General features: G+C 46.7%; 1 protein-coding gene and 1 long non-coding RNA gene across 12 annotated transcripts in view; both read left to right on the top strand.

Annotated features, from left to right (window-relative positions):
• Nucleotides 1-24: 24 nt before the first annotated feature.
• Nucleotides 25-21354, top strand: part of LOC144686390 (disintegrin and metalloproteinase domain-containing protein 23-like) — a 198610-nt gene continuing 177280 nt past the window's right edge. For all 11 annotated transcript variants that reach the window (XR_013577924.1, XM_078551539.1, XM_078551537.1 and 8 more), the window contains exons 1-2: nt 25-291; nt 881-1071. Coding sequence is in view for 10 of the 11 variants with exons in the window: in XM_078551539.1 (XP_078407665.1) it covers nt 216-291; nt 881-1071 (267 nt within the window). In the remaining variant the exon portion in view is untranslated. The remainder of the gene's footprint in view (nt 292-880; nt 1072-21354) is intronic.
• LOC144686397 (uncharacterized) lies at nt 2587-4857 on the top strand. Its single transcript, XR_013577925.1, has 2 exons — nt 2587-4486; nt 4581-4857. It is a non-coding gene; the product is annotated as an uncharacterized LOC144686397 (long non-coding RNA).

The raw sequence follows: 21354 nt of genomic DNA, 5'->3' as shown, positions 1-21354 counted from the left end.
AGTGCGCAGGTGCGGCACCTGCTTCAGCAGCCACCAGTCAAGATGTCCACAGTTAGGCATCCCTGAGACAAGGAGTGCGGGGAGTGAAAGGAGGGAAAGAGGGAGCGAGATGGGATCCGATACCGCGCACCGGCACCTCTTCGAGTAGGGAAAGGAGGAAGCAGGCGGTGGAGGAAGGAATTAACCAGCGAGAGCCAGCAAGGAGACAAATATGAATGATGAATCTCCCCGGGTACTGCTGTTTTTTGTCTCTGATCCTGTGCTCCAGCCTCCAGCCTTTTGGTGCAACGGGTATGTAAGGAAGGGATGGGAAGGGGAAATCCTAGGTGAATGCATTGTGAAAACGGGATGGTCATGTTGAAATGCAGTGCAGAATGACTAATGTGGGAGTTGTGTGCAGTGCTGGTGGCTGAATGTTGCACTGGGTGAGAGTGATAAGCATTGCAGATACCCTGAGAATTGCTCAGACGCAGGACGCCGCTGGAGTAGTGTTCGTGATTTAGTTTTAAATGTAATTTCCATCTCCACCCCCCTTTCTCCCAGCACAAGTACAGGTATTTCTATTTGTGTGTAGGCTTTGGACTTATTGTAGATGGGATCGATGAGGTTGCATAATTTGAGACAATTCTTTACAGTGAAATTTAAAAAAAAAACAAGGGGGGCATTTGTCCCCTTAGCATCACGATCTCAAAATGAATTGTAAACATGAGGTTTTTTGTTTTTTGCTGCTGCTGCAGTTCATTTATTACATGCAGAAGCAAGTGGCCGATTAATGTGTCCCATGCCTGTTTATCCAGTTATTTCTTCATCTGCAATTGCCTGACAATGCAAAGTGAAAACGCCTTTCTTCTCTTCTCTCTCTCCTGCTTGTTGCAAGCAGTTCTGCAGTTGAGCGGTGCTGACGGAGAGCCATTGGCAGCAGATGCTGGTGCAGCATTAACCCACAGCAGCAACACGACTCAGCGGGAGATAACGTGGCCTTTACGCTTGATCTATTACGTTCACGACGACAATGAGAGCACTTATCACATCCTGGACACCAAAGCCACGAACCAGCAGAAGCACCACCAGGTAAGGAGGCCAGAGCGAGCAAACCATTCGGTTGTCCTAATTTTATGGGTGTGGTGGGACTGCTTAATGTTCAGGTGGATGTGCATAGAATGAAAGTGCCTTGAGAGTGGGAGACTGGTCACTGCAGTTCTACTCCCATTCAAAGGTTATTGAGTCCTTGGCATATGCAGCATTAATCTTATACTTTTTTTAATGGCTAATATTGTGATTTGCTGGTTAACCCTTCACCAGAAATGCACTGATTCCAGTGTTAACTTTGTGAGTTGCATTGTTGCACCCAGAGACCAATTTAGAAATCCAAAGTTATTAAACTGTTGGCCAGGTAAATGACAACTTGTATATAAATAATGCCTATGGTGGTGTAGTAGAATGTCACTGGACTACTGATCCCGAGGCACAGGCAAATGCCCTGGGGATAGGGATTCAGATCCAGCCATGACAGCTGGTGGAATCTAAAATTCAATTTATTAGAAGATAAAATTAATAAAAAATCTGGCATTGAAAGCTACTCTGAGTAATGGCGCTATCATCGATTTGTTGTAAAAACCCATCTGGTTCACTAATGTCCTTTTAGGGAAGGAAATCTGCCATCCTTACCCGGTCTGGCCTACTTGTGACTCCAGACCCACAGCAATGGGGTTGACTCTTAACTGCCCTCTGAAATGGCCCAGCAAGCTGCTCAGTTAGGGATGGGAAATAAATGCTGGCCTTAGCAGTGACACCCAGATCCCATGATAGAAGGTAGTAAAATGCCCCCAGGCGCACTTCAGAAGGATGTTTTACACGAGTCACATAAGGAGCTATTAGGATGGTTGACCAAAAGCTTGGTGAAAGACAGGTTTTAAGTGGTGCCTTAAAGGTGGAGGAGAAGGACGTAGTTTAGGGAGGGAACTCCAGAGTTTAGAGCACAGACAGCTGAAGACATGGCTGCCAGTGGTGGAGTGATCCAGTCGGGATGCACAAGGCCAGTCTTGGAGGAATTCAGAAGGTCTCAGATTTGTAGGGCTGGAGGAGGTTGCAGGGATAGGGAGGGGTGATGCTATGGAAGAATTTAAATACAAGGATGAGAATGTTTAAAATCCAGAGTTTGCCAGACTAGAGAGCCAGAATAGGTCAGTGAGCACCGGGATGAAAAAGACTTGGTGATGTGATAGAGACCAGGATTTTTTTTCTATTTGTATTAGTTGAAATAAGCCAGAAGGGAATGGCTGTTAGGATGCTGTAGTTGAACTGCATGTCAAAGGGATGGGGAGAAGATAACTCGGCTGAACTTCCTGCTCCGGATAGCTATCCACTGACCTTCCTGTTTGTGGCCCATGGTGAGGGCACCACCAAGCTTGGTTTTGATAGCAAGAAAGAGTTGCATTTATAAAGCGCCTTTCATGACCACGGTTTCTTTTCAGTCAATGAACCCTTTGTAGCCACTATTGTAATGTAGGAAACCTGACTCCAGTATGTTCATAGCAAACTCCCACAAACAGTGATGTGATGATAATTGGATCATCTGTTTTTAGTAATGTTGGTTGAGGGATAGATATTGGCCAAGATACCAGGGAAACATCCCCTACTCTTCGAATAATGCCTCGGGATCTTTCACACACACCTCAGAAGGCAGTCGGAGCCTCATTTTAATGTCCATTCGAAAAGTGACAGCTCCAACAGTGCATCTTTCCACCGGTCCAGCGCTGGAGCATTGACCTGGATTTTGTGCTAAAGTCTCTGGAGTGGGATTTGATCCCATGACCTTGTGACTCAGATGAGAATGCTACCAACTGAAGCTCACTGATCCTTGGGGGATTGTTTCTGGCCTTGGAAAAACACCTGAATGCCACCGGAGGGAGAGGACACTGTGGAAAATTGCCATTGTCGCACTTTGGCCTAAATGCAATCTTATTTGATTGGCTGAGGAGACCTCACATCGTAGAATCCGACAGCACAAAAGGAGGCCATTCAGCCCATTGTGCCTGTGCTGGCTCTCGGAGACTTATCCAATTAATCCCACCCCTGCTCTTTCCCCATAGCCCTAACTTTCCGTTTCGAATATATATTCAATTTCCTTTTGAAAGTTACCATTGAATCTGCTTCCACCTCCTTTTCAGACAGTACATTCCAGATAGCAAAAACCCGCAGGGTAAAAAAAAACTCATCTCTCCTCTCTTCCTTCTACCAATTATCTTAAATCTATATCCTTTGGTGACTGACCCTCCTGCTAGTTGAAACAGGCCCTCCCTATTTGGTCTATCACAACCCCTCATGGTTATTGTTTAACCATTTCAGCTCTCTAGTTGCTGACAGCGGCCAATCTCCTTTACACAGGGCAACTGTTACGGCTGCAGACAATGTTATTCGCTGAACAAGCCAAATCCCAGATGGAAACTTGCCTTACTGATCATAACTTTTTTTTGTATTTGAAAACGAGGGGAAAACTACTGATCCCAGAAGCATAGAATCCCAGTAATACTTAGAGTTTTAAAATTAAAATATTTATTAACAAGAAGGATAAAGAAACCTTAAACACACAAGATTAAAATTACACAGTTAAAACAGTCTTACAAAAACATTCCCCAGAAAACCCACTTGGTCAGAACACACAAGTAAACTACTTGGCAACAGCTCCCTTCTAGATTTTTAACCATAAAAATCCAGTAATCCCAAGGCAAAAAGTCCTGTCACTTTAGAAAAGGTTTACCACATGACTATTCACTCTCTTCCACTCTGCTGTGGAAATCCGAAGGAAGTTCAGAAACACGCTGCTTTCTGAAAACAAAGGCTTTTCTGGCTTGAAACTGGGTGGCTGCTTCAAATTCACAACATTTCTCAGCACAGAGCTGGTCTCAGGACATCTCCCCCACCCAGCCACCTCAACTCAACTAAACACCTTTCCTAAAATACCCTTTTCCCCTTTGATCTTAAAGTCCATTGTTCTAAGCACCTCTTTGAACTCAGTTTTTCCAAAATATAAAAATCTTTCATGTCTTCCTATTGCCTCCACTTTCAAGTAAACTAAAATTTAATAACCTTCCCTTGTTTGCCTATTGAAACCTTTGTAAGCTGTGAAAGTCCCTTGTCATTCTAAATTCCCATTGAAATTTAACAGCTGAAAAGTCAAATTCTTATTTATCACCTAATGCAAATTCTGAAACCCAACCTATTTACTTGTACATCCAACTTCACCATAGCCTCTCATTACAAATGCATACATCTAACACCTTTACCTTTCATCTCTCTGCTCCCACAGACAAGCTGCCTTTACTAACCTTCCCCCAGTTTAATTACACAGACACGTGCACACACACGCACTCACTCACAGCCTTCTTTACAGAATACCACTATATTCCCATTAATGTTTTAAAAAAAAATCCATCCTCACACAATTGCGAAGGATGCTGCAACTCAGATTTTTTTGTGCAAACATGTGTCTGAATATTAATTGTGGCTTTTTGTATTTACAATCGATTTTCGTTGGGCAAGAGTTTTAAAGGTTATTGACTGAAGGCCCGTAGATGGAGTTAAGATGCAGATCAGCCATAATCTAATTGAATGGTAGGAGTGGCTCGAGGGGATGAATGGCCTCAGCCATTCCTACAGCTCCTAAAACTCATTGCCTTTTACATCAGGGAGCCTGGCAACCTTCAGCTCTGTTCATTATGCACGTTGTGCATTATGCTTTCTGTCATATCTGGAACAATACTATCAATAGTTTACTGCAATATTACAGTTAATGTATTTGTACATACATTACATAGAATTATAAAAAATTACAATTTTGCAGTGTTATTTAAGAAATGTTCATGTGAGTTGTGGCTGATTGTTATTTATTTGCTGCAACATATATGATCATATTCAAAGCTCTTTATTTCAAATATGCGCAACTTCCATTCAATTTCATTGCTCTCTAAACTGTTTCCTATTTATTCCTGTTTGTAGAGTGTCAACGGACTGAAATTTGCTTCATTTTCTGGCCATTGTGATAGAATTCCAATGGGTCAAACTGGTTCCTGTTTACTCCCAAACGTATCCGGTCCCAAAGGTCCAAACCAAGCCCCATTTTCTCCTGTTGTACGAATGAAATCAGACCCCGGATGTTCCCAATCTGCAAAAAGCATTGAGTGAATACACTTGGCGTTCATACTACTGCTTAGAAATTCAACACTTGACTTGTAGCACTGGCTTCCTCAATCGAGCAATCCTGTCGTAGAGTGACATTCCTTGGGGCTGTTTTTCCCACTAAGGAATGGGCTTCCCAGGTGGATGAGGAAGTTGTGTGTTTTCACTCCCACTTAAAGTGATGGGGAATCCAAGGCTCCAAGCAGAAAATTGGCTCCCATACACCTGATTTACTGCTGCTGTGTACGATTCCGGAACTTCAGGTTCCCACTCGATGGGGCTTACCGTTCCCGTTTGTATGATATTTCAAAGGATCAAACTGTTTCCAGCTCCGACTAGTAATATAGAAATCTCAATCCACCAAAACAAAATCCTGTTTAGAGGATAAACCGCTTTTTAATCACTTAATTTTGTTCTTTGATAGTGTGGAGTCTTTGCAGCACAGAAGAAGGCCACTTGGCCCACAGTCCCTGTGCTGGCTCTTTGAAAGATTCACCTGCTCTTTCCTTATGACCGTACAAATTTCTCCCTTTTCAGAAAATAGAAACCCAATTCCCTTTTGAAAATTATCATTGAATCTGCTTCCACTATCCTTTTAGACAGTGCATTCCAGGTCAGAATAACTTACTATGTAAAAAAAAAAAAGTCTCCTACTTTTTTTGCCCTTGTTCTTAAGTCAAATGCCTTAAATCTGTGCCATCTGGGCACTGACACTCCTGCCATTTAAAGCAGTTTCTTTTTAATTGCTCTATTAAAACCTATCCTAATTTGGAATACCTCCTACCAGATCTCTTCTTAACCTTCTCTGCTTTAAGGAGAACAGCCCCAGCTTCTCCATTCTCTCCATGCATCTCGAAGTCTCTCATCCCTGGTATCGTTCTAGTTATAGAGTTATTACAACACAGAAGGAGGCCATTTGGCCTATTGAGTCCATGCTGGCTCTCTGTAAAGCAACCCAGTCAGTCCCATTCCCCCTCCACTATTCTATCCCCGTAGCCCTGCAAGCTTATTTCCCTCAAGTGCCCTTCCAATTTCCTTTTGAAATCATTCATCATCTCCGCGTCCACCATCCTCGTAGGCAGTGAGCTCCGGATCTTTACCACTCACAGCGTGAAAGAAGTTCTTCCTCTCATGCCCCACCCCTGTACTTCTTTCCCAAACCCATAAACCTGCGTCTCCTGGTCCTTGTACCCCTGAGATAATGGGAACAGCTTTGCTTTGTCGACCTTATCTAAACCTGTCATGATCTTGCACAGCTCTATCAAGTGTCCCCTCAAGCTCCTTTGCTCACACCTGGAACCATTCTGGTAAATCTCCTCTGCATCCACTCCAAGGCCTTGATGTTCTTCCTACTGCCCATAATGGAACGTAATACTCCATCTGGGGTCTAACCAGTGATCTATAAACGTTTAGCACAATTATTAGACTTAACAGAGCCACGCTATACTGTTGACTGACTATGAGCCAGGAGACAAGCAGGCTTGGTTCCCTCATCCATGCTGAGCTAGCTAACCTCATCGAGATCAGGGTGTGGGACCGCTGCAGTTCATCTCAGCTCCACCTCATTACCTTGGGTTAGGGAGGAAGATAATTGTCCACTGGTTGCCTTGAGTTGCTGGAAAGTGTGACTGTTGGATGAAGCCAGTATGTGGCCTGGTTGCTACAGTACCCATAGTTTGAATAGAGCGCTCGCACTTGGTCTCTGGGTTCACTCTTTGACGAATGCCCAGTTGAGAATGGTTTCTGGGGAGCTGTTGTGCAACTTTACCTCAGTGTGAGGTAGTGATTTCAAATGGGAGGAGAAGCTGGAGCCAAGGGAGAGCATCCCCGTGTTCAGAATGAATTGCTGAATATTTGTAGCACGAGTAGTGGCATAAAGGTTTGCAACTGAGAATTGACACGGGTTATAGAAATTCTGGATCTTAGTCAAAGAAAGATCTGCTTTTATATCCTATCTTTCAAGATCTCAGGACGATCCAAAGCACCTAGCAGCCAATGAGGTACTTTTGAAGTGTAATCACTGTTGTAATGTGGGAAGCACAGTGGCCAATTTGCGCACAGCAAGATCCCACAATGAAGTGATAAATTATTAGATAATCTGGTTTATTGATGTTGATTGAGAGATAAATATTGGCTAGGGCACAATAGTAACCCTATTTATATAGCGTCTTTTAATGTAGTAAAACAATTCAAGGCACTTCACAGAAACATTATAAGTAAATACAATGACACCAAGCCACATAAAGAGACATTAGGGCAGATGGCCAGAAGCTGAGCGAAAGAGGTAGATTTAAGGAGCATCTTAAAAGAGGAGAGAGAGGATTAGGGAGGGAATTCAGTTTAGGGCCTAGGCAGCTGAAGTCACGGAGTAATTAAAATCAGAGATGCTCAAGAGGCCGGGATTCTGGGGCTGGAGGAGATTACAGAGATAGAGAGCGGCAAGGCCATGAAGGGATTTGAAAATAAGGATGAGAATTTTAAAATCCACGCATTGATTAACTGGGAGTTCATGAGTACAGGGGTGGTGGGTGAACTGGGCTTGGCACGAGTAAGGGCACGGGCAGCAGAGTTTTGGATGACCTCAAATTACAGAGGGTAAAATGTGGGAGGCCTGTCAGGAGTGGGTTGGAATAGTTGAGGCTGGAGGTAACAAATGCATGCATGAGGGTCTCAGCGGTAGAAGAGCTAAGGCAGAGACAGAGCCGGGCGATGATACGGATGTGAAAATAGGCAGTCTTAGAGATGGCACGCATATGTGGTCAGAAGCTCACCCCGGACTCAGATACAGGATTGTGAACATTCTGGTTCAGCCTCAGACTGTTGCCAGAGAAAGGAATAGAGTTGGTGGTTGGGGAGTTGCATTTTGTAGCAGTTTTCCCAATATTTTGTTGAAGGAAATTTCTGCTCATCTGGTACTGGATGTTGGATAAGCAGTCTTTTTCCTTTATTCATTTATGGGATGTGGGCGTCGCTGGTGAGGCCAGAATTTATTTCCCATCCTTAATTTCCCTTGAGAAGGTGGTGGTGAGCTGCCTTCTTGAACCGCTGCAGTCCATGTGGTGTAGGTACACCCACAGTGCTGTTAGGGAGGGAGTTCCAGGATTTTGACCCAGCGACAGTGAAGGAATGGGGATATATTTCCAAGTCAGGATGGTGAGTGACTTGGAGGGGAGCTTCCAGGTGGTGGTGTTCCCATCTATCTGCTGCCCTTGTCCTTCTAGATAGTGGTGGTCGTGGGTTTGGAAGGTGCTGTCTAAGAAGCCTTGGTGAATTCCTGCAGTGCACCTTGTAGATGGTACACACTGCTGCTAATGTGCGTCGGTGATGGAGGGAGTTGATGTTTATGGAACTCTGATAAATAAGCAACAGTGGAGGAGCTGAAAAAGGTGGTGGTGGGGTAGAGTTGTGGGTTGTCAGCATACATGTGAAAACTGACATGTTTTTGGATAACATCACCAAGGGGAAACATGTAGGTGAGAAATAGGAGAGGCCAAGGATAGATCCCTGGTGGCTACCAAAGGGAACGGAGTGGGAAGAGAAGCCATTACCGGTGGTTCTCTGGCTACAATTCGATGCAGTCTCATCCAGTTGGACGACAGTGGAGAGACACTGCAGGAAATATGGTGTAGTTGGTCAGTCTTGGCAAAGGATGCAGACAGGGTGCGAAGGATGGGGAGGGAAAGTTTATCTTTGTCACAGTCACATAGGATGTCATTTGTAACTTTGATAAAAGCTGTTTTGGCACTGTGGCAGGGGCAAAAACCTAGGCCTGAGTTTCATGCTCCTCTGCCAGTGGGTTTTTAGGTGGAGGGGTGTGGGTGTGAAATTGAAGGAACGGGATTCCCTCTAGGTTTGCCCCCACCCTGACCTCGCAGCGATTTTACGCTGGGGCGGGCAAGGCCTCGGAAGGGGTGCCCGCCCTTGCCCCAGTTGAGGCCCTCATGTGGCCAACTATTGGCCACTTAAGTTCATTTCCTGCCCAGCCTCAATTTTCAGGATGGCAGGAGGGTTGACCTTGTGTGGGGGAAGCGCGCAAATGAACAGGTTAGGCCTCGGGCAGGAAGGGGGTGGCAGGGGCGCCTCCATCAGAAACTCCCTTCTGACTTTGGGCGTCTCCTCCCCGCCTCCTTAAGGCCCAGTGGCCGCTAGAGCTCCGTCGCTCCCCTCCCAGCCCTTCCCCCGACACCCCACTCGCCCACTTTCCACCCCTCCCAGGGCTTCCCTACCCTCCTCGTCCTGGGACCCCCAAAAACCTATCTTGCTGTCCGGTCCCGGGGCTTAGTCCCTGGCATGGTTGAAGCACTTCCTCTTCTGTCCACTGCACCTCCTGTTGCTGCGGGGACTAGAGAGCTGCCGGCCAACCGGATTGGCTGACAGCTCTCTGAGCCAGGACTCCCCCCGCCGCCCGAGTGAAAGGTGGAGGTCTCCGCCTGCAGCCATGGGATGCTCACTTGAGCGTGAAATGGCTGCGGGGCAGTCACCCCCGCCGACTTTTCGGACAGTGGGAAGGGAAACCCCGCCATCCGAAATATTCAAGCCCTGAGAGGAGGGATTTGAACGGAGCTCTGGGAAAGGATTTTGGAGGTGACAGCATAGAAACATAGAAACTAGGAGCAGGAGTAGGCCATTCGGCCCTTCGAGCCTGCTCCGCTATTCATCATGATGACGGCTGATCATCCAACTCAATAGCCTGCTCCCGCTTTCTCCCCATACCCATTGATCCCTTTCACCCCAAGAGCTATATCTAACTCCTCCTTGAAAACATACAATGTTTTGGCCTCAACTACTTTCTGTGGTAGCGAATTCCACAGGCTCACCACTCTCTGGGTGAAGAAGTTTCTCCTCATCTCAGTCCTAAATGGTCTACCCCGTATCCTCAGACTGTGACCCCTGGTTCTAGACTCCCCCACCATCGGGAACATCCTTTCTGCATCTACCCTGTCTAGTCCTGTTAGAATTTTATAGATTTCTATGAGATCCCCCCCTCATTCTTCTGAACTCCAGCAAATATAATCCTAACCGACTCAATCTCTCTTCATGTGTCAGTCCCGCCATCCCAGGAATCAGTCTGGTAAACCTTCGCTGCACTCCCTCAACAGCAAGAACATCCTTCCTCAGATAAGGAGACTAAAACAGTTCAAGGACTTTGGAGAGGAAAGTAAGGTTGACAGCGGACGGTAGTTTGCGAGGATGGAAGGGTCACACGATGAGGGGCAGTACCTGAAGTGAGAGAGCCATGAACAGTGTCAGCTTGCATGGCGACCAGGAGGGGAAGCTGGGTAGTCAGTGGAAATAGGAGTGAGGAAGCAGGAAATGGTTTTCATGGACAAGGTGAGCTCAGAGAAGTCAAGAGGGGAGATGAGGAGCAGAAGTTTACGTTCCTCCGCCGGTGGGTTTGTAGGCGGGATTGAGGGTGGGGGGGGTGACTGTAAAACTTCTAGGATGGCTCCCAGCTGCCCCGACCTCTCCGCAACTGTACAGTGGGACAGGCGAGGCCTAGGCCAGCCCGCCCACCCTTGCCCCAGTTGAGGCGCTTACATGGCCAATTATTTACCACTTAAGGGCCGTTCCGTGCCCAGCCTCAATTTTCAGGTTGGCAGTAGTAGTTCAAAGGCAGGGGGGACGTCCAAAGATAAACTGGGTTCAGGCCTCGGTCCAGAAGTGGAGGGGGTGGTAAACGCCTCCATCATAAGCCTCCTTTTAACGTTGGGCACTACCCCCCCAGAATGCCAGGCCCCTGCAGATCCTCCCTTCCCCCTACCACCCTCCTAGGCCTCGCCTCCCCTCCCTGCCCTGAGACCCCCACACTTAGCTGCTCCTGGACTCCCAGGACTTAGGCTCTGGGGATTGTTTTTAGCCCCAGTCCTCTCCGTTGCAGCTTCTGATCTAATTGGCCGGCGGCTCTCTTAGGCGGGGCCTTCCTCCTGGGAGAGGGCCGGAAGTCCCCGCCTGAAGCCAATTGACGCTCGCGGAGCGTTAAGTGGCTGCAGGGCAGGCAGTCCCCTGCCGACTCTGGATGGCAGGAAGGGAAACCCCGCCATCCTAAAACTCATGGCCGAAGGGGGGAGAAAACTGGGGAATGATGTGAGTTCAGGCCTGGGGCGGGGGTGGGGATTTAGAGGAAGTTTAGCCCAGTGGACTAGGGGAAAGGAGGGAAGCGGCAGAGGCAGCTTATTGAATTGGTCTCCAATCTCAGTGACAAAGCATTCCAACTTGTTGGTGGTGGTGAGGAGACGGGGGGTTTCAGAAGACAGTCTGCAGTGGAGAAAAGAAGCCGGGGCTCTCTTTGCATTCCAGTGTGATCCTGAAATATTAAGCCGTTCCTGCAGGTGGGAGCGGGACCCAATAGTGCTTTAAGGGGTCCAGCCACATCTGGCGGGGAATGGCTAAACCAGTTTTCTGCCACATCTGTTCAAGCCTGCGACCCGTTGGGCTTCAGGGGGCACAGGTGAGGGTCGGACTTGAGGGAGTGTCCAGGGTGAGAGAGAATAATGTCTTTAGTGGGCACAAGGCGAATTCCCCTGCTCTTCAGAGCAGCACCACAGAATCTTTTAGGCCCACCTGAGAGGGCAGACAGCCTTAACGAGCAGAAAGTGGGACTTCCACCCCTCGATGGAAACAAATCCCACCCTCGAGAGCTGCTGGCCAATCTGATTGGCCCAGCTCCGTCCCGGCTTAGGAACATAGGAAATGGGAACGTGAGTAGACTGTTTGGCCCCTCGAGCCTGTTCTGCCATTCAACTAGATCATGGCTGATCTTCTATCTCAAAGCCATTTTCTTGCACTATCTCCATATCCCTTGATATTTTTAATATCTAGAAATCTGTTGATCTCTGTCTTGAACATACTCAATGACTGAGCCCTCACAGCCCTCTGGGGTAGAGAATTCCAAAGATTCACCACCCTCTGAGTGAAGAACTTCCTCTTCATCTCCATCCTAAATGGCCTACCTCTTATTCTGAGATTGCCCCCTGGTTCTAGACCCACCCCATCCCAGTCAGCGGAAACTTCCTTCCTGCATCTGCCCTGTGGAGCCCTGTAAGAATTTTGTATGCTTCATTCAGTGCCAGAAGGGAGCATTGGTGCTGCTAGGACTACAAGCCATTCCATGAAGAAAATTGATGGCGACCGGATCCAGTTAAGTCCTGGGCTTTTTGGGTGGGGAGGGATTGGGCACCCCTAGGGATGGAGGTGGGGTGGGGGAGCGTGTTTCGGAGGCTAGGCAAGGAGGCACAAATTGGCAACCTCAATGGGCCTAAGGTTGGGTGGGCTAAGGGGCGCCTCCCCATCCCCCAGCCCCTTATTATGGGGACTGGGTTGGGGGGTAGGCTATCCATCCATAATATCATAGATGTCCCCCACTGAAAACATGCCCGCCAAGGTGGTGAGGGTCCGGGGGTGGGGGTGGACGGAGGCATGGCCTTAAAATCCAGCCCTACGTTACAATGATGTTACTCCTTCAGAAATGGTTGTAAGGAGCTTTGGGATGTCCTGAGGCCATGCAAGGTGCTACGTAAATACAATTTTTTATCTAAGTATTTCCTTCAGTGGTTTCCTATGGATTTGCTTTTGCAGGACAACCAAGCACCTTTATTTCACTGGGGGGCGGGAAGGGATTAAGTAAACTGTCAGTGTGCTAGGGAGGTGATAGACTGAACAGTCAACTGTGAGACTTCAGTTCCACCGGTGTGGAGGTAGCCTGCAATCAGGATGATGATTTGGTCTCTGTTGAAGAGTCTCACTAAAATGGCTTCCACTCTAGCACTGAATTGACATGACCAATCAAAATGGCAGCCCAGAAGAACGGCCCTTGGCGATGATGTAATTGGAGTGTAGCATTCTGATGCCCACCCCAGGAAGTGTTCCGTTTCTGACCTTTCGCCAGGCAGCCATTTTGAAGCCGAAAACCTATGCAAAGGGTGGCGGAGGACTGGTGGGAATAATTCAGGTATTTCCTGCGATAACATAACTAGGACATTTCAGGGAAGTGAATTCCCATTTATTGCATTCTCAGTATTCCAGCAGGAGAGTAAATGGTCCATTTTGAATTTTGAATGTAAAAATAGAATTTCATCTGGTTTCTATCTTTGCGGAATGGATAGTCGACATTCAAGGGCCAAAGGCATCCAAATTGCATAGTCCATTGCGGGGGTGGGGTGGGTGAGAGGGGTGAAACTGTTGATAGGGTAGCAGTCCCGAGCTGTTAGATACCAGGAGTGCATTTTGTAGACGTAAGCAGCAAATGCTCTTAGGTGATTAACTGATAATCATGTTATAACAGGAGATCTCTGAATGATTAAATTCATAATTCATTTCTCAGTTACATAACTTCAGCTTCACACTCCACTTAACCCAAAGTGTAGAAAGTACACTCGCTAAAGCTATCCCTGGCCTCTGAGAAATTGGCACAGCAGATTTTAACCGGTTTACATCCGTGACCTTGTTTCAAACCTGTCTGAGGGTCTCTGTCTCTGGCTGTAAGGTTACTGGAGTGCTTGGACAGTTTCCATCTCAGTCCAAGAGGGCATTAATCCATATTTGCAAATTGGCATTTTCACCTGGAGAGACCACAAGGGAGGCTCACGTGAGGAATGCCTGTGCCACGCTGTGGGGTGGTCGTTGGACACTACGAATGGGCATTTTTCCTGCTTGTAGATGGTGGCACACATTCCAAGGCAACTTCAAGAGCGTAATAGATAAAGATTAACACCAAGTCGAAGGAGAAGTCATTGGTACAGATAGTCACAAGTTTGGCCAAAGAGTTAAGCTTTGGCTTAAAGGAGGAGAGAGAGGCCGAGAGGTTTAGGCAGGGAGTTCCAGAGCTTAAGGCCTAGATGGCTGAGGGCTACCAATGAGAGGGAGTGGAGTCGCACTTGAGCAGGGCTTCCCAAACTTTTTCCCACTGTGATCTCATTTTGACACTGGAAAATTGGCTGACCTCAGAGTGCGGTGGGAGGTGAAGACTGAGAGTAGGGGAGAACGGTTGGGGGCGTGGGGGGGGAGCACACAGGGCTGTGTGGGGAGGGGTTAGAGCTGTGAAGCCAGGTGGGGGGTGCGGGGGGAGCTGGTGATTGGAGGGCAGTCAGCAATGTTCATTTCCCCCACAATTTTACAGGCTCTGTGGGCCTCAGAGTTCTCTTCATTAGGCCACACCCACTGATACCAGGACTGACCCACCAGAGTGAATGCTCCACAAATACCATTGCTGCCTCGGAATAAAGGGAGCTCAAGACCCCAATTGTTCGAAGTGTGGCCCCAATAGGGACAGAATTGGCGGAGTGCAGAGATTTTGAAGGGTCGTAGGGCTAGAGGAGGTCATAGAGATGGGGGGAAGCTGAGGACAAGGAGGGATTGGAACGCAAGGATAAGGATTTTAAGTTTGACTCTCGTACAAAGGGTCATAGCAGCGGATGAGCAGAGATGGAGGCAGAGACCGGCAATATTCCAGAGATGGAAGGAGGAGGTGTGGTGGTGGAGGACAGGACATGGGGTTGGAAGGGCAGCTCAGGGTTGGCTGGACCACCAAGTTCAGTCTGGTTCAATGTGAGGCAGTGGCCAGGGAGGCCTGAAGAAGGGGAATTGGGTGTGGCTTTGATTCAGGGGGACTCTGAGCGATATGTGGTCTGGAAGGGAGGTATTTACCGTGGGGTCAAGGAAGGCACTGAGGGGAATGGAATTGGCGATGAGGGAACCGTTTGTGGAGGGGACTGAAGAAAGGGCTTCAGTCATCCTAATGTTTTAATTGAAGGGAATTTCGGCTCATTGAGGACTGGATGTTGGACAAGCAGAGTGACAAATCAGAGGCAGCTGAGTGGTGGTAGTGAGAAAGAGCCGTGTGTCGCCAGTGTTATGTGTAGAAGCTGCCATTGTGTTTTCCGAGGTGAATATTTAAAACCAAGATATGCAATCCTTAACCATGGACAGCACAGAATTTCAGCACCTGAAGCTCAGAAGATGAACATTTATATATCCCAGCGTCAAATCTTTCAACTCAGTAAAACGCTTCCCCCTTTTTCTCAAATTTAGCCTTTTTTTTAGTATCTTAACTTTGTTTTGTATTTTAATTTTGTTTTCATTTTGAAATAATTCCTTTCTGCCATTGTTGTTTTCAAAAATTAAAAGACTATGTTTCGCCTTTGGGTCAAAGGACATATTGTGTGCGTTGTTGTAAATGTAACCTTGTGAACACTTGATTTGTACAGGGCACAACTGTTTTTGTCAGAGTGTGTATTTGCCCTCCTTCAACCGCACCATCCAATCTGCAGAGGTTTCGCTTTCTCAAAACGTTTCCCGCAGATCACAGTTAAGAAAATTAAAAGGATAAAGCAATCCAAGGCTTACAAATCCTACCACTAAATCAGTCTATGAACCTTAAGGTAGACATTCTTTTAGCCTGAAGAAGGGGGATTGGGTGTTGCTTTGATTCAGGGCGACTCTGGGCAGTATGGGGTCTGGGAGAGAGATATTGATTGTGGGACCGAGGGGGGCACTGACTGATCTTGTGCCTAAGGGAGATATTGATAATTCCACCGGCTGGAAAATTCTGGCTATTGATTCCAGAGATCATGAGAGCCATCAACTGTGGGGGCTGAAGGAGGCACTGTGGGACCTTACAGGAAGCATTGATTGTCGGAGACGGAGGGCGGAATTTTATGGCCCTGTCGCGGCGGGGGCAGGGCCAAAAAGTGCGGCAGGCCGTTCAAAAGTTATTGACTTCGGCGAGACTGGAAAATCCCGCCATCAGGAGAAGCTGGAAAATTCTGCCCAGAGGGAGTCTGCAGGAGACATTGATTACAGGAGAATAAAAACAAAGATTATCAGAGTACAAAAGAGACTAATTCCCTTTTGTCTGTTCCTCTCTACAAATTCTCTTGAGTATTGGTCTCTTTTACCATTGCTAAACAACCATGAAATGCTTAAAAACTGCACGCTCACTCCCCTGTTTTACACCTACACCCTAAGACATGATACTCGGGTTAACCACCTCAGAGTTGAGAGTTCTGGGCACCGTACCTCAGGAGGGGGTGCAGCTTAGATTCACCAGAATGACACCAGGGTTAAAAAGGTTAAATTAGTCAGCCGGTTGCATAAACTAAGCTTGCATCCCCTTAAATATAGCAGACTGAGGAGTGATCCAATCGAGGAGTTTAAGACGTTTAAGGGATTTGATTGGGTAGACGGAACTATTACCTCTGCTGGGGAGGTCTAGAACGAGGGGGCTTAACCTTAAAATTAGAGCTACATTGTTCAAGGGTAATGTCAGGATGCACTTTTTCACAAAAAGGGTAGTGGAAATCTGGAACTCTCTTCCCCCAAAAAACTGAGGCTGGGCGTCAATTGAACATTTCAAAACTGAGAATGATCGATCTTTATTGGGTAAGGGTATTGTAGAGATGTGCTACTGAGAGGCTTCCTTAGTCGAACAACGAACTTTATTTACAGAGGCGCAGGCCTCTCGCAAGTCTACAATATACACTCTAGACTAGGAAAACGCCACCTCCTTATAAGCTTCCCCATGCTCAGTGTTGATTGGCTGTTCTGACCACGTGACCCTTACTTGGTAAGGCTAACCTTAAAGCAACAATCGCCACATCCCTCCCCCTTTAATTCCTAGTTTTACATTCCTTATTTACACAAATTACTTTATATGGGTGAAGAGAAAACAATATCAAAAATCTTAGAAATAATCACACTGGCACTTTGTCATTAATTCAGATTATGCACTTATATAGATAGGCCCAGCAATTACAAATCAAGTCGTTGAAGGGGTTTTCTGTTCTGGGTAGAGTGGAGTAATTCTACAGCCTAAGGCTCTCTTACAGGAACTGCAATAACGGGTACTCTTTTGCCACAGGCAGTTCATCACGATTTGATTCAACGGAGACATCGGTTATGTCTATAACAGGTCAATCAGGTACTTCGGTGCTTACGGGTTCGATAACATTACTTGGTGGCAACACTGACTGTGGAAGCGTCTCCCTGCTCCTCAGATGATCCATGGGTACACAAACAATCCGGCCTTCCACGTCTACTTGGTATGAAAGGGGTCCGGTCTCACAGACAATAATCCCTGGGATCCATCTTGGACCGCTCCCGAAGTTTCTTACATATACGGCTTCATCTACCATAGATTTCCGGGCTCCACTATGCAAATTGTGGCTTTTTTTCTGATTACCTTGGTTCTCCTCTACCCTCCCTGACAAATTTGGAAATACGAGGTTCAGTCTCGTTCTGAGACGATGCTTCATAAGCAGTTTTGTTGGTGGAAATCCCATTGTTGCATGTGGAGTCGTGCGGTAGCTAAGGAGGAAGCGTCACATTTTGGTTTCCAAGGCTCCTCCCAACAATTTTTTTAGTCCTGACTTGAAAATTTGGATGGCTCTCTCAGCTAGTCCATTTGATACTGGGTGGTAAGGCACAATTGGGATGTGTTTAATGCCGTTTAGATTGAAGTTCTGAAATTCAGCACTTGTAAATACGGCTCCATTGTCTGATACAATGACTTCGGGCTATCTGTGAGTCGAAAAGCATTGGTGTTACCTTTCGATGGTAGCATGCGACGTAGGTGATCTCACTTCAAAAATCTCCATCCATTTTGAGTGTGCATCAATTATAAGCAAAAGACATTGTGCCTAGGAAAGGACCCACGTAGTCTATATGGATCCACACCCATGGTCGGCCAGGCCATTCCCAAGGGTGTAGTGGGGCTGTGGCTGGCAACTTTTGTTGCAGTTGGCACTGTTGACAGTGCTTGATTAACTTCTCAATATCTGCATCTATACCAGGCCACCACACGTAACTCCTGGTGAACATTTTCATTTTAGAAATGCCAGGATGAGCACTGTGTAATTCTGTTAGGAGCAGTTCCCTGCCTGGTACAGGAATGACTACTCTTGCTCCCCAGGGCATGATGCCATCCTGACAACTCACTTCATACTTGCAGATAAAAATGGTTTAATTTCCTCAGAGACTGGCTCATTTAGCCATCCTGTGAGTATCTGGGCTCTCACTTTGCACAGAAGCGGATCTCGATTGGTTCAGTTCCTGACCTGCTTCACGTAGACGGGTGATGTGTCTAAAAAATTCAATGCAAGAAAGATTTCTTGGGGTACAAGGGTACACGAGATGCTTTCTTGCAAGGGTAGGCAGCTAAGGGTGTCTGGGTTCACTACGTGTATCCCAGGTTGGTGCTTGAAAGTGTATTCATAGACGGACAGAAGTAATATCCATCACTGAATTCTTGTCAAGACTTTCACCAGGATAGCCTTGTCTTCTTTGAAAAGGCCCAAAAGCGGTTTATGATGGGAGACGACAGTAAAGTACCTGCCATGTAAGTATTGGTGGAATTTTCTAACACCGAAGACTATTGACAGTCTTTCCTTCTCAATCTGCGAATAACCTTTCTCGGTCACTGAGAGGGTTCTTGATACGTAATCTATTGGCCTCTCAGAGCCGTCGTCCATTTCATGGGACAATACTGCACCAACGCCATATGGAGGGGCGTCACGGGTCAATATCAATTCATTAGATGGATCGAAGTGCACTAACAAGGTTGAGGAGTGCAGCAGTTGTTTTACTCTGTTGAAGGCTGCCTCCTATGGAGCCTTCCAGGATCAACAATGGTGCTTCTTCAGCACTATATGCAAGGTGCCAGTGCAGTCAAGTTGGGTAAAAATCGCCCGTAGTAGTTTACCATGCCTAAAAATGATTTGAGTTTGGTGATATTTGTGGGGGATGGTGCCTCCTTTATCACCTTAACCTTCTCTCCCACAGGGTGTAAACCTACACGGTGCCCCAGTTAGGTAACCTCGGTGCCTTGGAAAGTGCATTTCTTTTTTAGGCAAACTCCCGTTTCCAGAAAGCTTTTTAATGCCTCCTCCAAATTAGCTAAATGCTCGGCCTCTGTCGAACCTGTTATGAGGACATTGTCAGTGTATACTACAACCTGCGATAGCCCTACCGTCCTTTGAAATATTGCACTTGCTGAAGACACGCCGAAAGGGAAGTGCGTATACTGGAATAGGCCTTTGTGTGTGTTTATTGTGCTGTGTTATCTGGGACGTGTTATCTAACTTGAGATGCCGGTACACGGGCTCATATCCAAATTAGTGTAGGATTGACCTCCTGCCAGCTTTGCGTACAAATCTTCAATTCTTGGAATTGGATATTTATTCAACTTGGCGGCCTTACTACCTGTTAGCATACAGTCGCCACAAATGCGGACAGCCTTATCTGGTGTCAGTAGGGGGACGATAAGTGCTGCCCATTCCGAAAATTGAACCGGCTGTATAATGCCTAGTTCCTTCAACCTGTTTAACTCAGCATCCACTTTTCTCTTAATGCGTATGGTACTGGTCTAGCCTTAAAAAAAATCAGGGTGTTGCCCCTGGTTCAACATAAATCTTGGCTTGCAAGCCTTTGATTTTTCCTAACTCGTTGCGAAAGATGCTGTCATTTTTTAAAAAACAATTCTAACAGTTCTCCTGCCCGTACTTGAAAAATTTTTGGACCAATTTAATTTGATTTCTTTTAGCCAATCACGGCCCAGAAGGCTTGGTCCTTCCCTAGTCACTATTATCACTGCGAGTTGGGCTGACTGCTGCCCAAAGCTCACAGGTACCATGGTGGTGCCTTTTACTTTTATGGCTTCTCCTGTGTAAGTCTTCAACTGGGCAGCAGTTCTCTCCAGGCTTAAGGGTTGGGTACCTTCTCTCAGGTACTGAAATATCTGCTCACCCAGCACTGTGGCTGATGCCCCTGTATCCACCTCCATAACTAGAGGCTTCCTGCTTACGTGAAGTGTGACTGTAATAGGGTTTGCCTTGACTGCTTTAAGATTAAAAAGAGAGTGACTATCAGAATCAGTTATTTCAGGCTCTTTCAGATGTACTTCTAACATCTTTGTTGGCTGGTTACTTGATAGTTTGGACTTAGCTCTGTACTGCTTTATCTAATGGCCTCATTTGTGACAGTAATAGCACTCGAACTCCTTAAATCTATATATTTCAGGTGTGGTTACCCCCACATCAGTAACACTTCAACTTCAGGGTTGCTGTCTGATTGCCTCCGGGATATTTTTTAAATTTCTGGGTGATTGGGAATGATTCCTGCTTGGTGGCTGCTTCAGCGATTTGGCGCCATATCTGGCTGCGCTAACTGATAAACGGTGCCATTTTGCAAGCTCTGTAGCTCCTGCGAATCTTTTTTCAGTGCTTTCCATGGCCAGCGCTATCCTCATTGTTCGTTTGAAATTTATATTGGCTTCTGCCAGCAATTGATGCTGAATGGCATTGTTGCGCACGCCACAAACTAACTGATCCCGTAGCACGTCTTCAAGGTCACTCCGAAATCACAATGCTCTGGCAACTGCTTCAACTTAGCAATAGAAGTTGTGATCGATTTGCCTGGGGCCCTCACCCTAGTATTAAATTTGAATCTTCACATAATGACGGATGGTTTGGGCTGAAAATGGCCCTTCACTAAATCCACGAGCTCACCGAACGATTTGGGGTCGGGCGCGCTTTGAGCTGTGAGACTGCGAATAAGGTTGTAGGTTTGACTCCTGCAGTTGCTCAAGAGAACTGCTTTGCGCTTTGCCTCCTCCCCTATTATATATTTTTTCTTTCTTTCCTGTTTTAAAATGAGATACTCTCAGTTGTGGGGCGAGAGCCAGTGCCAGGAGCAATTATCCTCGTCAGATGAAGAGATTACCACCGAGAGGCTTCTTTAGTTGAACAAGTAACTATATTTACAGGGCTGCTGGATTAGCTGCCTGCTTCTAGCAAGGCTACATTACACTCCCCCAGGATAGGAAAACTCCACCCCCTTAAGAGATTCCCCACGCTCGGTGTTGATTGGTTGTTCTGACCACGTGACCGTTACTCATTAAGGCTGGCCCTAGAGCAACAATCACTACAGGCATTGAGGAAAAAGGAACTAAGGCAAGTAGATGGAGTTAAAATATCAATCAGCCATGCTCTAATCAAATGGTGGAGCTGACTCGAGGAGCTGAATGGCCCCTCCTGTCCCAATCTGAGACAGAGCCTTGCTGAGAAAGAAAGAACTTGCATTTCTCTAAGCACCTTTCCCAAAGCGCTTCATATATCTAACAAAGTACTTTGATTGAAGTGTAGCCACTGGTGTTTTGTATGAAATCCGGCAGCCAATTTATGCACA

This window comes from Cetorhinus maximus, chromosome 11 (genome assembly GCF_964194155.1).
Source record: "Cetorhinus maximus chromosome 11, sCetMax3.hap1.1, whole genome shotgun sequence".
In the NCBI taxonomy this organism is placed as follows: domain Eukaryota; kingdom Metazoa; phylum Chordata; class Chondrichthyes; order Lamniformes; family Cetorhinidae; genus Cetorhinus; species Cetorhinus maximus.
The sequence above is the reverse complement of the archived record's forward strand: the minus strand, read 5'-3'. Positions and strand labels throughout refer to the sequence as shown.